This window comes from Gadus macrocephalus, chromosome 16 (genome assembly GCF_031168955.1).
Source record: "Gadus macrocephalus chromosome 16, ASM3116895v1".
Taxonomy (NCBI): Eukaryota; Metazoa; Chordata; class Actinopteri; order Gadiformes; family Gadidae; genus Gadus; species Gadus macrocephalus.
The window spans coordinates 26,781,865-26,796,152 of NC_082397.1; the positions used below are offsets into that span (position 1 = coordinate 26,781,865).

The following is a 14,288-nucleotide window of genomic DNA, read 5'->3' on the forward strand; positions in this document are numbered from 1 at the left end:
GGCAAATTCCGTGCCCATATCACGGAAATCGGCGTGTTTCCGTGATGATCCCACGGATTTTGAGTTAAGCGTCCGTGGTCATTTCACGGATTCCTGTGAGACCAGGTTGAGATCAACAGTATAACATACATTTTTTTATTATTCACAGACCACCCTTGCAACATGTTATTCCTTCTCTTTCATCCAGCCAGTACATAGCACAGCTCAAACTCAAACCATAAAAGATTTTCTTTCTGAGAATGTGAGCCAAGTTGAGACTAAAGATATTGTTGACTCAATTCTGGTCTCGATGAGAAGCAGGAAGAGACAGAAGCTGACAGTCTTCCAACCAAGGCCCCCTGACGGTATGTGTCACTTTCAGCTCAATATTGGCCGAAACTAGTTAAGCACTCAAAACACGTTGCATTAACATTTTGAGTCTGATGGTGCTTCCTTAAGGCCTGTGCAGTGTCCAATATCCACATCCATTGTGGATTGATTAATTGGCTATTCTGATCATATAAGCCACAACACACATTGTACCTGCTTTGGGATAACTTAAGGGTTGTGTACAATTTCTTTTTTCAAAGTGTGAGAGAGTGAGCCCCCCCTCGGAGAAAAAATAAATGTTCTAAATGTTTTGAAAGCTATTTTAATTATTTTACACATTTTAAACATCTCTGATCATAATTTTAAAACATTTTAAACATTTATTTTTTCCATTTTGCTAAAGTTAGCCAGCAATATTATTTTCTAGGGCTGTCCCCGACTCTGAATTTTCTGAGTCGATCAGATCTGCCTTTTCAGTCCGGAGATTCGACTATTCGGCGGGGTTTGTTTACTGGCGTTGCTATGGTGACCTAAATTATTATAAGCAACTGAAAATGATGCCGGTTTGAAACTAAAACTGGGATTCTGAAAAAAGTATAAATGCTATCAAAATTCCGTTTCGATAGTATTGAAGATACAAGTGTGTAGATTTGTTTAATGGTTTGAACGATGGTAAACGGTTGCAATAGGAATGAGTTACGATGTCTAGAAATAGGTGTATCAGAATGGGCAGACGTCTTCAATAAAAACAGCTGAAAACGAAGCGGTATGAAACTAAAACTGTGATTCAGAAGAAATTTTAAATGAGATCAAAATTCTGTTTAGATATTATTGAAGATACAAGTGTGTAGATTTGTTAAATGGTTTGCACGAAGATAAACGGTTGAAAATTGATTTAGTTATGTTACTTCTACAGTTGAAGTACGACTGATGATTTGAATCATCGACTTTCAGGTTTTTTTTCGGGTTTATCTTTTTCTCACGTCGCCCCCCCCCCCCCCCCCCCCCCCCTGAAGAACTCCGGCGCCCCCCAGTTTGAAAACCACTGTTCTAAAGTAAAGAATTTTCAAGAAATACCACGACACTGACAAGAGATACGTTTACTGAAACATATGAGGGACAACTCCACAGGCCTTCTCTCCAGGGGCATAGGAACGAGTTTAACATTGGAGGGGACACATATCGGAAACCTGACAGATCCATTAATGGTTCGAAGAGAAATATGTCATAAATGAACTACACTGCAAAACAATCACAAATGTATTTTATTCTTCTAAAAAGATACATTTGTAAAGGAAAACACATTTTGAATGGCAGTATTGAACTGATACATATCAAATCAATTCTTTAATTGCAGGCCTTATCATACCGTTTTGTAGACTGATGAATAACATGTGTGTGTGTGAGCTTTACTAAATGTGAATGCAGGTTACCTTGACAAACAATGATTCTGGGAATAGTTTAAGTAATTTAATATTTAAATTGAAGTCATGTCACCGGACGAGACGTTGGAATGCTTTGTAGATTATTGAAGAGAGATATTGATGTGACCTTCAAGGCTAGCTTGTTCTTTTGTTAGTTACTTGTAATTCTCAAATAAGTAATAAGGTAAGTGGTGCTAAATGGATATTTGACTATTTTAATTCCATTGCCATTTCAAAAATGGTGACTAAGGACTTCATTAACGATGGAATCCACTTAAAACAGATAAAAAGATAGCATATGACAACATTAGGAAGGAACAGAAATTATGTTGTTGTTTTTAATGTCTGGGTGAAAGACAGAAGTAGTGTCAGCTCTAGTTCACATATCACATTTATGCCAAAAATGCGGCTAAACTACCTTGTAATATTCAACGATGTAATGATTCATGTGTGGTTATTTCTGTAGCTGGGGAATTTTTAACCTTGAATGACCCTAGCAACGAGGTACAACGGAAAACAATTCCAACACATTTCTTGCAACATAAGGGATGATAAACAAGTGTGGTAAGCGAAGTAGGGGAAAATAACAACTGCCACCAACAAGTCTCATCGTCATCAATATGATGATGATTAATCATTATTATCACTGACGTCTGCGTGATCCACTTTGTACTGACTGGTGAAAAGTGACAAATGTAAAGAGTGATGGGGCCCTAGGGTCCGATCACAGTGGACATGGAAGGTTCAGATGCCCCATTCCCCAGGAGCAAGGCAGGGTGGATTAGAAGCTTGGCTGACACAGAGACCTCTGGGTTCATTATTACTGCAGCCTCCATAGAGGGACTCAAACCCTTATGGGGGCACTTCATTTCATCACCTCGCCCCTACCTGATGGGCGGGCTGTTGTTTACTAGTTTAAAGGGTAAAGGCAAATTAATATAAGGATACTAGGAGCTTCTGTGAAAAACTAACGCACAGTGTAAGAGGGTGATCATAAACAAGACTCAGAAATAAGTCTTTCATCATTCATACTATTGATATTGTGAACCAAGAATAAAAGAAAGCCCGATTTAATAAATATTCTGCCAGACACGATAGTCAGGAGGGAATTCATAAAAATTGTGCACTTCTGGAAAAGTTTTTCATTTTTGGCAGGGTGTTAGGTATGGGCCTAACACCGGGATTCCACCGGACGCGTACGCGCTGCGGAACGACTGCGCCGCGGAATGGCTGCGTCCTCTGCCCTGCGTCCATTCCTACCGGCCGCGTAACGGCAGCGTAGCGCTGCCTTGCGAGCCAGCCGTATTCACGCGAGATCACGAGATCACGCAATAATCTTAAACCTAATGTACTCACCTTCCAGTCCCAAAACTATTGCAATTAAATGCCTCGCTTTGTCCTTTCTGACATTTTCCTTATAAAAAGGATGATTTGGTACATAAATTACTTCATGTTGCTGAACTTCGACAATGAGTCTCTCGTCGTCCATGTTGCCGACCCTCTGAGACCCTTTGATTGATTGACTGCTGACCTGGTGCCACCGGTCATGACGTAATAATGTTGATGTGAAGTTACATGAGCTGAGTATTGTGTTTTATTTTGAAAATTGACCGGATGCTCTATGGCTTTTACTTTTCACTTCCTGCCCGGCTCGACCTGCTCTGTCGAAATTGACGCGGTTTAGCAGCGGCTCGCGGCAAAAATAGAATTGGACGGAAAGATAGCGCCGCAGTGCCGCGTGCCGCTCCTGGGACGCTGCTGAAACGTTCCGCGGCGCGCCCGGTGGAAATGGTCTCATTGATTAGAGTGGAAGCGATCAGCAGCGGTGACCGCGGCGCAGCCGTCCCGCGGCGCTTTCGCCTCCGGTGGAATCAAGGCTTAAGGTTTTAAAAAATCTGTGGATGCAAGTTGGGGCCAAAATGGCCCCCGCTGAAAAGAGAAAAGGTTATATCTCAGCTTCCTTTAGTCTTAAATTGTTGCATATTTTTGGATGTGTTTTTTCTGCTTTGTTTGATAAAAGGTATCCAATTCTGATATAGTCTTACTATTTTAAGTCCATTTCTATGTTAAATGTATTATCATAGTCCTATTTAGCTCAAATAAACTGTCAATACCTCTGAAAAAGTCACATTTAAATATTAGTCAGGGCACTAGAGACATATTTTGTTACCTCCAAGGTATGCTTTTCTTTTTTGATTGGACAGGGCGCTAGCACTATTGTGTCAGAAAGCACACGTGGTGATCAAAAGGACCATTGTTGAGGATTTAGATCACAATTTCAGAACTAAGCCACAATGAAGTTATATTTGGCTTTTCAACATGTGAAGGATCAATATCAAATTTTTGTGAAATAACACAATGAAAAATACATACTTAAACATTATATATTTATTTAAAGGTTTCTGTTGTGGCTGAGGCCCTCCCCTTTGCCCTGTCTTCCTTGAACCCTCTTCCTTCCTCTAGACCGTCGCCTCACTCTTCATCATTATTCGTACAGCCTCCCCACACTTGCACAATGTAGTACAGCGAAGTCCAGCTCGGTGGCACTTACAGTTGCCTTTACAGGCAACCACACAGCCACAGTTGAGGAGAAGTGAACATCCCTTGCTGACATCTTCCAGGTCTTTCCAATACGGCACCCAGACCTTGATTCTGTCATTCCATTCTCAACCCCACTCACTGGGGTTGGGAATCTCTGGAGTTTTGGACAGGGATTGCTTCCAGACAAAAGCTGCAGTGTGCAGGGCACGCTTCCCATGCTGGAATAAAGCATGCTTGGTCGGGAAGGATTGAATCAAGGGACTTAAGGCCATGAGTAAAAAGAAGCTTCTGGGCTTCATCGACTGACTTGACACTGCAGTTCTTACTATACATGAGTACAGTCCAGCTTTCGAGGACTCGCATGTGCACTGATTCCAGTGTGAGGCTGGTTGGATCTTGGGTGATCGCAATGAGGGTCTTCGTGACTTCTGGGTAAGCTGCCGATGCATTCCATGCAGTTTTCTTGCCAATTCCATACATTGCTGATACCACGTCACATCCTGTGAACGCATGGAAGAGGGGCGGTGCTTGGCATTTTTGAGGTCCAAGCATTCCTGAGATGAGGTGGATTGGGATATCTTTGTATGCCTTCCCTGATCCACAACCAATCCATAGCTCTGAGAGCCCCAACTCCTGGAACAGAGTGATGGCCAGCACAACCACATCACTGTCTACTGTCCGTAAGGTAAGCCTTGGTGTGACCCTGTTCAGCAGCATGACGTAAATGTAACATCATCCGAGACCCTGCTGTCCCACCACGCTTGACACAAGTCTGGGATTTGAGACTTGCCTCTATATACCTGTACTTGTCCCAGACTGCATCCACTTGTTCTCCTTTCTGTTATCAGGCTGTGTAAGTATGGCGTCAAGTCCATCTGAGTGTACTCTCCAAACACTCACACGCTGGGATTTGATGATATGTATGACTGCTGCCATATGACTGCTGCCATATTTGAAAACAAAATCAAACCCCGCGCAGACGCTGGTTAGTTACATGAAAGCACAACCACAGAAGCTTCTTTGGCTGATGGAGAGGGGCTAGGACCTGGTATTCTTGGTAAGCACCAAAGATCTGACGTGGTTCCTGACCGCAGCTTGCCTTGATCGGATAAAGATGGCGGCTCACGCTGATTTTCATGCTTTAAGAAGTCATCAATGTCCAGATCAGGACGGGCTTGTAAGGACATGAAGAGCTTGGTGACAAGAGCAGTGTCACAGGTGTCACCAGTGTCTAGGGTAATGAGCTCTGTACCCGTTTCTTTGAAGGGATTGATTATTTTATCTTCCTCTGGAAGATTGCATAGTTCTTGGTGCAGGAACTTCTTCTGTTCAGCAGCTGAGGTGTCTGGATGTTCCAGACTTTCCTTCTTGCTTGAGGCAAAAAAACAGGCAACCTCAAACTCGTCAATGGGCCGTATTACTTCTGGTTTCGAGAACTCATTTATCTCTTTGGCATACAGGCCCTTTGAACCACTGTCCTCCTGCAGAAACTTGATACTGTGCTCCTGGCTCTGATCAAGGGCCATTAGGGCGATTTTTTTATCTCCCCGTTGGACCACAAACTTCCCCTTCATGAATGCCTCGTGTACTGCTGGATGGGTATCCGGCAGGTTTGCCATGTCCTTCAAGAATACTGGCACCCAGCGGGCATAATTTGTGTGCCCAAAGGCAAATAACCACGGGCACAAATCTTTAAAGGCATTCAGGGTCATTGGCCAATTGCCCACTCGCTGACCACGGCTGAGGCGGCAGTTGATCATCATCTCTCACATTTAGCCTGTTGGCTATTGAGGCTGTTGGAGCATTATTCCTAATCGACTCTCCCACATCTCCATGAGGCCCATAGCCCTCTTGGCAATACTCTTCATATGCCTGTAGTTTGAGTACATGGAGCCAGGCAAGGGTAAGCTGGTAGGCATACCATGTACGTTTGACATACTTGCCGCTTAGTAGAGATGCTGCAACACCAGAATTGAAGATCTTTGCAAGAGCAAACATCCTGTCCCATCCAGAGCCAGCTAACAGCTTACCTCCAAACTCTTGGGATATAATCTCAATATGAAGGAAACCCATGAATCACACAATTTTTGATTCGCCAACCTCGTCAGGGAACTTCCACTGGCATTTTTTCTGTTGCATATACAGAGGGAAGTCAGCCACTATGACTGGAATCTGACCAGGATTTACAAAGTCAGTGGCCCTCATGACCACAAGCATTGAGTGTTTCTGCATGGCCATAGATGAGGCCTCCTCATAAAAAACAGGGAAAACCCCAACTGTGGCCCTTGGCCAGACATCTTCTTTGCGTTGGCCATAAGAGAAGAATCCAGAGTAGGTCACTGGTGTGTCTTGAAGTAGTCCATATTTTTCTCTCAGGACTGTTTGGAGATGGTTTAGCTATGCTTCGTCAGCGACGCCTGCTCGAGCGTTCTCAGTGAAAGCTGGTCGGGCTGTTACCTCTGGAATTTATGGCAGCTTGATTTCCCCAGAATATTCAGCGATATATGGCACAATGGCAAAGTCATCCCGAATCTTGATAGAGGTGCCTTCAGAACCTTCAAGTGTTAGAGGAGGAGGGTAAACCCCCAGGTTGTCATGAGTGAGATGGTTGGTTAGGGATATAGCGGTACCGTGGAGCTCAAATTGACCAGACGCATCAATATTATCAACTCCACCAGTGGTGAAAACTCCCCACTTCATGTTTGAGGGAACAAAAACTCCATCAACTACATACTGCATTGACATGGCACAGGCAAGCCCCCTCCTGACATCCATGACTCGTTCATAAGATACCGACATGCCAAGTGCATGGAAGGTTTTGATGATGCCTTTATTGCGATCATTTCCATGCAGTTTCAGTCCCACATAGAGCGGAAAGGGTGTTTCTCTCTCCTTCCTCTAATAGAGAGTGAGGGCTTGACTACTTTGCTTTGCAGCATGGCTGCATATCAACTGACTTATAGTGCAGGCAACTCTGACCCTGGCATTGATGGTGGCCTGATTCTCTTCATTCTGCTCAAAATAGCCTGAGCCTTGAATCAATACATCAAGAAGGGTCTGAAGAGGTTTTGCTGGCTCAGTTAGACAGGTTGATGTAAAGGATCCATTGAAAAGCATCTGTTGCAGAAGGATGTATTTGCGCAGCATTAGACCCGCTTCAACAATGTTCTTTGCTTCATCACTTGAAGGCAAGAGGTCTGAGCCACTGCAGCACCAACTGTCTTCTTGTGGGCTATGTAGATATCACGGCCCTCTGAGAAAGCTGCCCACTCAGGCCCAAGCTTCTTTAGGAGGTGCTCTTTGAATCGTACACCATTCACATATGTTCCACTCCAGTCTGAGCCCAGAACTGCTCTAGACGACGATCATAAAGTTTCCTCAAGTCAGCTTGCTTAAAGGTAGATTCATTATGCTGCACATATGCTACAAGCTGATCATACTGCATTGGCATTTTCATTGCTTCTGATTTCTTTCTTTCCTCTGCACGAGCACCACTGCTTAGTTTTGTGCAGCAGGATGCATGATTACTAATATCTCCAGCACTTGCATCAACTGCCGTGTTTAGTCTGGCATAAACTGACCAGTTTTTTGATTCCATGGCCCATTTCTGGAGATTCTTTGAACAGTTGTCACTCCTAGCCCTGTGAATGGGCTCAGTGGAATCATCATGTTTTTCACAGTACACACACTGCACTTTTTTACGTTCTAGGCTAGCAATCAAACTTGACCTGTTTTTTTTGGGATTGAAAGTAGTCACATCACTGGTTGATTCCTCTCTTGCTCTCTTGTTTCTGGCTCGCTTCAAATTATGAGACCGGAAGTGTCCTCGATATCCATGATGATATTAAGCTTGATTTTTTTCCAAGGTGCGGGCCATCCCTGATCCATCTTTTAATCTTTCCAATGTCACTCCGAGAGGCAATGGGATATTAGCTTCACCAAATGCTATCAAATCTTGATCAAGGGTTTGATATGCTTTGAGATAACGCTCCATTTTATATGGACATCGCAAATCTTTGTTTGATTTCTGTTGACACAAGCAACACAATGCCCAATCTATTCCTCGTCTTGTAACGTATTTACATCACTCTTGATGAGATATGTACAACTTCAGACTTGGCATATGAAGAGGGAAGCCTGAAATGTAGAAGGATGGCCGCATCAGAATTTAAATGTTAGCTAATGTTTAGAGACTTCTGAATTGAATCAATGAAATTGGCAACATATACATATCAGGGCTGTATTTGTATGACTAGCTATCTCAGTAATCAAGATCAGTTTAAACTGTAGGCCTGGCTGTAATCAGTGAAGGCTGTTGAGTGGAATCAAGTCACCCATGTCTGAAATGTTGGTGAAAATTGTTATACACATCTCTATATAAGCTCTCCGAGGACTTCTAAGAAGAATTCTAAGAATTAACCACATCAAGTTAGCCAAAGTAAAAGCTGGTTTCCCATCACTTTAAATTAAATGTTCATATGTTATCATGAATTATTACTAGGGGTGTAACGGTACATGTATTTGTATTGAACCACTTCGGTACGGGGTGCTCGGTTCGGTACGGAGGCGTACCGAACGAGTTTCCATACGGACATATTAAGTAGAGGACCGCATGCGTGGAACATTCTGCAGCCGCACATGCACAGTTGCGCACACCATAGCTGTGTTCAAAATCGTTCCCTATTCACTCACTCACTATTCCCTATATAGTGTTCATGATATAGTGCACTATTTAGGGAACAAACAAACGAGAATTCGGACACTATGCTGAACATTTCTAAACGTCAGTAAATGCGCCGGGTATTTGTGTGACGCAGACAGATGCGCCCACATCATGTAAACAAACTGGGCACTCACGAGGAAAGCTGGAGGTTGTATTGATGTTGAATGTTACATTTCATTGTTCAAGTTCTTTTAAATTAATTTTGAATGTTAAATATTCTGTTAAATCCCAAATAAATTGTTGACATTTCTAAACGAAAGCCGGAGACTCCATCATTAAATGTATTTGTTTTCGCTGTTATTCAGCTTTTTCTTCTCCTCCAGAAAAACACGACCGCATTGCATTGTGGTATACGGGAGTAACATGTAGGGTACATCGTATGTACACTCAAATTTTGGGTATTTTAAGTGCACTATATAGTGCATGAAATTAACCGCTGACAATTCGAACACCACTAGAAAATGGCGAGCACCCTATTTAGTGCTCGCCATTTTCTGAGCAACAACTTGAAACTGTTTAGTGTTGCAATTTTTCATTGTTGCGCATTAGATTGAGAAAAGATTTGTTTTTAAAGAAACAGTGTGAACCTTATTCATGTTATTTAATCTGAGCAACAACTTGAAACTGTTTAGTGTTGCAATTGTTAAATTTTGCACATTAAAAAATATATTTTTTAAAGAAACAGTCTGAGCCAATGTTATTTATTTTTATTTCTACATTTCAGAATCTTGTATTTATATTTTTGAGCAGAATTCCAGCTTTGTATTGTCTAATGTTCCTATTGTTAAAAGCACAAAAGTGTGTTATGAACAACTAGCACATATATTTTGCATTTTGTTTTCTTACTGTACCGTAAATGAACCGAACCGTGACCTCAAAACCGAGGTACGTACCGAACCGAAATTTATGTGTACCGTTACACCCCTAATTATTACCCAATAATAAATGGTGGAAGCTGTTATGAGAGGGCTCCCCAAATCAAATACTAAAATATACTTAACACAACTTCCTTGGTTGTTCAATCTGCTGATTTTCTTTCAATGTTGAAATGAAGAGGAATTTGGAGACCTTAGCTAGCTAGCAAGCTCAGTAATCAACATAGCAACTTCAAACTAACTACACAGAGAAATGTGGGAAAGTCAGTGTACCCTAAAATATGTAAAATTACTGTACACTTACCTCAGAATATAATTATTATTTTCTTGGGAAAGTAGGGAAGTAGGACCTTGAAACATCCAAGGGTGTCGCAGTGGTTCAGTGGTTAATGCAAACCACCTTGTTTAATTTATGCCATGTTTTTTTCATTTTTTTTCATTTTACAATGGACTAAATATTAGAGTAAAACCAACTAAATCCGATAGCAAAGCTTGGCTAAACTGGTCGAACACATTCTGGGGCATTTCATAGAACACTGAAACAATTTCTGTACCTTATTTGACTTTCAGAAATAGCCAGTTTTTGGTAAAGGCCAAAACAAGATTTTTCACACTAGAATGATTGTAATTAGTTCAATATTATTCCTAAAGGGTGAGTATATGGGTTTAGAGGCCTGAATGATCTTTATTTAATTTCAGAGATGGACCGTTTTTCAAGGAAAACATGACTATAATAATCCATTAAACATAAAAATGGACTCAAAATAAGAAGACTATATCAGAATTTTGTTCCTTGCATTACACAAAGCAGAACAATTACATTATACAACAATTTAAGACTAAAGGAAGCTGAAATATAACCTTTTCTCTTTTCAGCGGGGGCCATTTTGGTTCTTTATGTATACCGGCCACTAGGGGGCCGCCCAAACTTGCGTCCACAGATTTTTAAAAACCTTGGGCCCATACCTAACACCCTGCCAAAAATAAAAAACTTTTCCAGAAGTACACAATCCCTATGATTTTTCACAAATTCCCTCCTGACTACAAGCATAAACAATATTTTCAAATAGGATTTCAATTGTATCATTACGGGACATATAATTAAACATATGAGTAAAGGCAGACAAAGCCTATTAGGCGTATTCTTTATGTGAATTGAAAAAGCCAAACGAAAACAATGAGAATCGATAAGCACAAGGGATTGTTACAGGTCAGACTGCGATGAGCACTGGCCTTAAATAGTAGTTATTACCATCATGTTTTACACACAAATTAGATAAATAAATATTCATTATAGAAAGATAAATAATCAGAGAATTCTGGTAAGCATTGTATGGAGTTGATTGTTCGGGCTGTATCATCGATTTGGTTACTTTGAATCTAAGCTAAGGTTAACCTAAGCTATTTATCCATCTGAAACATTCATAGGAAACATTTTTCAATATTTATATATATTTATACTATCATTTGGTAATTCTAAAAAAACACATGCGACTAGAAACCTATCAAAGAACCCAACAGAGATTAGAAAATATGGTATTTTTTGGTATGCGCCAACCAGATGGAAGGTGCATTGGCGAACAGGCAGTCAAAAACTAAAGTGTGCCAGACCCCTGGACTGAAGCACAGTTTAACCTATGAGACTTAAGAGCAGATGGTGTTGCTCCTATGTGAACAGACCCAGTAGCAGGCCCGCCGCTCCCTATACGCAGAGTACGCAGAGTGCGTAGGGCACCAAGTATAGGAGGCACCAAAAATTAAGGTTTGTTAAAAAAAATAAATTAAAAATACATTATTGAATAAAAAATATATGTAAATTAGTTATGAAGAGTTGTTTGTTCTTAATTGCATAACCTATCACTCAAATTCTGCAAATTAGATGTTTTTACCTAATATATAAAACGTGCTTCCCCCCCCCCCCCCCCCCGCGCTATCGTAGGGCACCGAAACGGCGCCCCCCCCCCCCCGCGCTATCGTAGGGCACCGAAACGGCCAGCAGCGGCCCTTCCCAGTAGTCATGGTTATTACTCTGCTTAATGCATCCACTCCATCTGTTTATGTATCGGCCCTCCTATTCTACTTTTACCACCACTCCCCCCCCGACCGCCTCTTTAATATGGTGTGGTAAGCAGATATCAAGGCTAATCCCATGGGATGGAAAGTTCAGGGGGAAGTGGGTCTAATGACTTCCAACCTCACTAGTGCCACAACTACTCCTACCCAGGTTATTAATATCAGGGATCAGGGATGGGGTCCAGTGTTGTAGCCCAGGATAACTTACTCGAAGCCAGGATCTGTTAGCTGGCTATTTGCTAGCACAGGTGGTATAACACCTAATTTTCACTGCATTTTTATCTCCCAGGCTCCGAATGTAATTCAGGTTTAAGAGAAGGACTTGCCAACTCTGTCTAATCATGACCACGGATGAGTTTATAAGCAGTCTCCTGATTATAAAATCTCTATAAGTGTTTCTGTTGTTGTTGTCAATATTAACAGAGGGTTAGGCCAGCTACAGAAAAGGAATGAATGAGAAAAACAGAGCAGGAGAATAGAGCAACAGTGCCCCGGGGTGGAGAAAACCAGTCATGTCATGTCCTCTGCCATAAATACCTCATAACAGAGCTGGGAGCTTGTTGTGCAATGGTCGGATGGGCATTGAATTTGAACGGTTAAAGGCCTTAAGTCTTGTGAAATTTGTGTAAATTAACAAAGCATGTCGCGACAACACCTTGTTCTGACAAGCATAGCTCAGATTACTATATCCATCCCGAAGCAACAGACCTGTAACTAACCATTACATAATGTGCTGCTGCTGGACGGTGACAATAATATCACAATTATAATTGATATCAACGACAGCAATATTAAAACTTCGACCTACTGAAATTAAGTTTGGTAATTAGTTACCAAAATACCAACATTTTAAATTAGATGTGAATATATAATTGATGTGAGTAGGTCTGTGAGGTGTAGCAGAGGTCCTTACTGTGGAGTCCCTGCTGGGGGAGCTGGTGTGCGTGCTGCTGCTGCTGACGAAGGCCTCCTGGGTGCTGCTCCGAGAGAGGCTTGGGTAGGTGGCACGGGAGCTGATGCCACCACTACCGTACGTATTGGTTGCCTCACGGGTTAGATCCCGGTAACTCCTCAGGGCGCTGGCGGAGGAGGCGGAGGAGTATGAGCGGTCGGTCAGGCCCAGCGAGGACAAACCCTGGCTCAGGTCACTCTGGGACACAGACTTGCGCCGGCTAAGCGAGAGGCCTGAGGTGGCTGAGGAGGAGGAGGAGGAGAGGTAGCTGGGGTAGACCGAGGAGGTGGTGGAAGGTGACCTGTAGGAGCCGTATCCGTAGCCAGGGTACGCCGTCCCACCAGCACTCAGGCCCGACCCGGAGTAGCTCTTGATCGGGTTGCGGCTCAAGCTCTCACTACGGCGCCCCACTCCAAGGAGGCTTGGCACCGTCCGGCCCCGGTCAGGCTCAGAGGAGCTGCTGTAGTTGCGGGCGCGGGAGGCAGAGCTGCCCAGGTAACTGGACGAGGAGGAGGAGTAGGAAGAGTAGCCTGAGGTGGAGGTGGAGGTGACGGGTAACCTGTAGGAGGAGGCCTTGTCCCGTTCGCTGTAGGCCGTGCTAAGGCCCGGCGTGAGGGAGGAGCCATAGGAGCTGTAGTGGCTGGTGTAAGAGGAGGGGCCCCCATAGCGTTTGGCCGTAGATGACACGCGGGACATACTGCTGCTGCTTCTGGGTTCTCCGCCACAGGAAGGAGGCACCTCTGGAAGACCGCATCGACTGCAGCAAAAGCAAAAGGTGCCGAGACACAAGATGAGCAAGCACAGTGTTTAGCTCATCAGCAACAATTCAATCAATACTACAGAAACATCCAAGTCAGTGTTTAGTCATACACTACAGTAAGAATAGTGGTTCATTTCTCTGCTGGAACGTAGAGCAAATTGGATTTAAATGACATACATGAATAAGGGTGCAAGCTAAGTAAAAAGGTAATATTTCTCTTCATTTGAAGTTTTGTGGTGTTTCGGTGGTGAGTCAGATTGTCATTGAAATAAATATAATTCAATGCTAGCAGGGTGTCACTTTGTTAAATGGGGGATTGATCGCCGCCATTTTATCCCATGGTACACAGGCCTTACAGTTCACAGCTCATTCCCCAGACCAGAGGTGTATTTGCATAGGTAGTGGTATTTGTGCTGTACAAAACACTGCTGAACTTTAGCAACCACATAGACAGAGAGAACCACACACAAAGCACTGATAGCCTGCTTTTCAACAGATGAAAAGCCTTCCCCTACATTTCCCATCCACTTTCCCTCCCAGTGCAGGTTCCAGAGTGTCAGCTGTTTCTTCTTACGCAATGCAACCCTAGCTCTCTCTGGCTGAGTTTCCACACTATCAGCTCTCAGAAGGC

The 14,288-nt window shown here is 42.8% G+C and overlaps 1 protein-coding gene across 7 annotated transcripts in view; it reads right to left on the reverse strand.

The window, feature by feature from the left end:
* Window positions 1-14,288, reverse strand: part of LOC132475056 (ubiquitin carboxyl-terminal hydrolase 2-like) — a 120,233-nt gene that overhangs the window by 83,362 nt on the left and 22,583 nt on the right. For all 7 annotated transcript variants that reach the window (XM_060076029.1, XM_060076030.1, XM_060076027.1 and 4 more), the window contains one exon: window positions 12,859-13,654. In XM_060076029.1, the coding sequence (XP_059932012.1) occupies window positions 12,859-13,593 (735 nt within the window). In that variant the 5' untranslated portion in view covers window positions 13,594-13,654. The remainder of the gene's footprint in view (window positions 1-12,858; window positions 13,655-14,288) is intronic.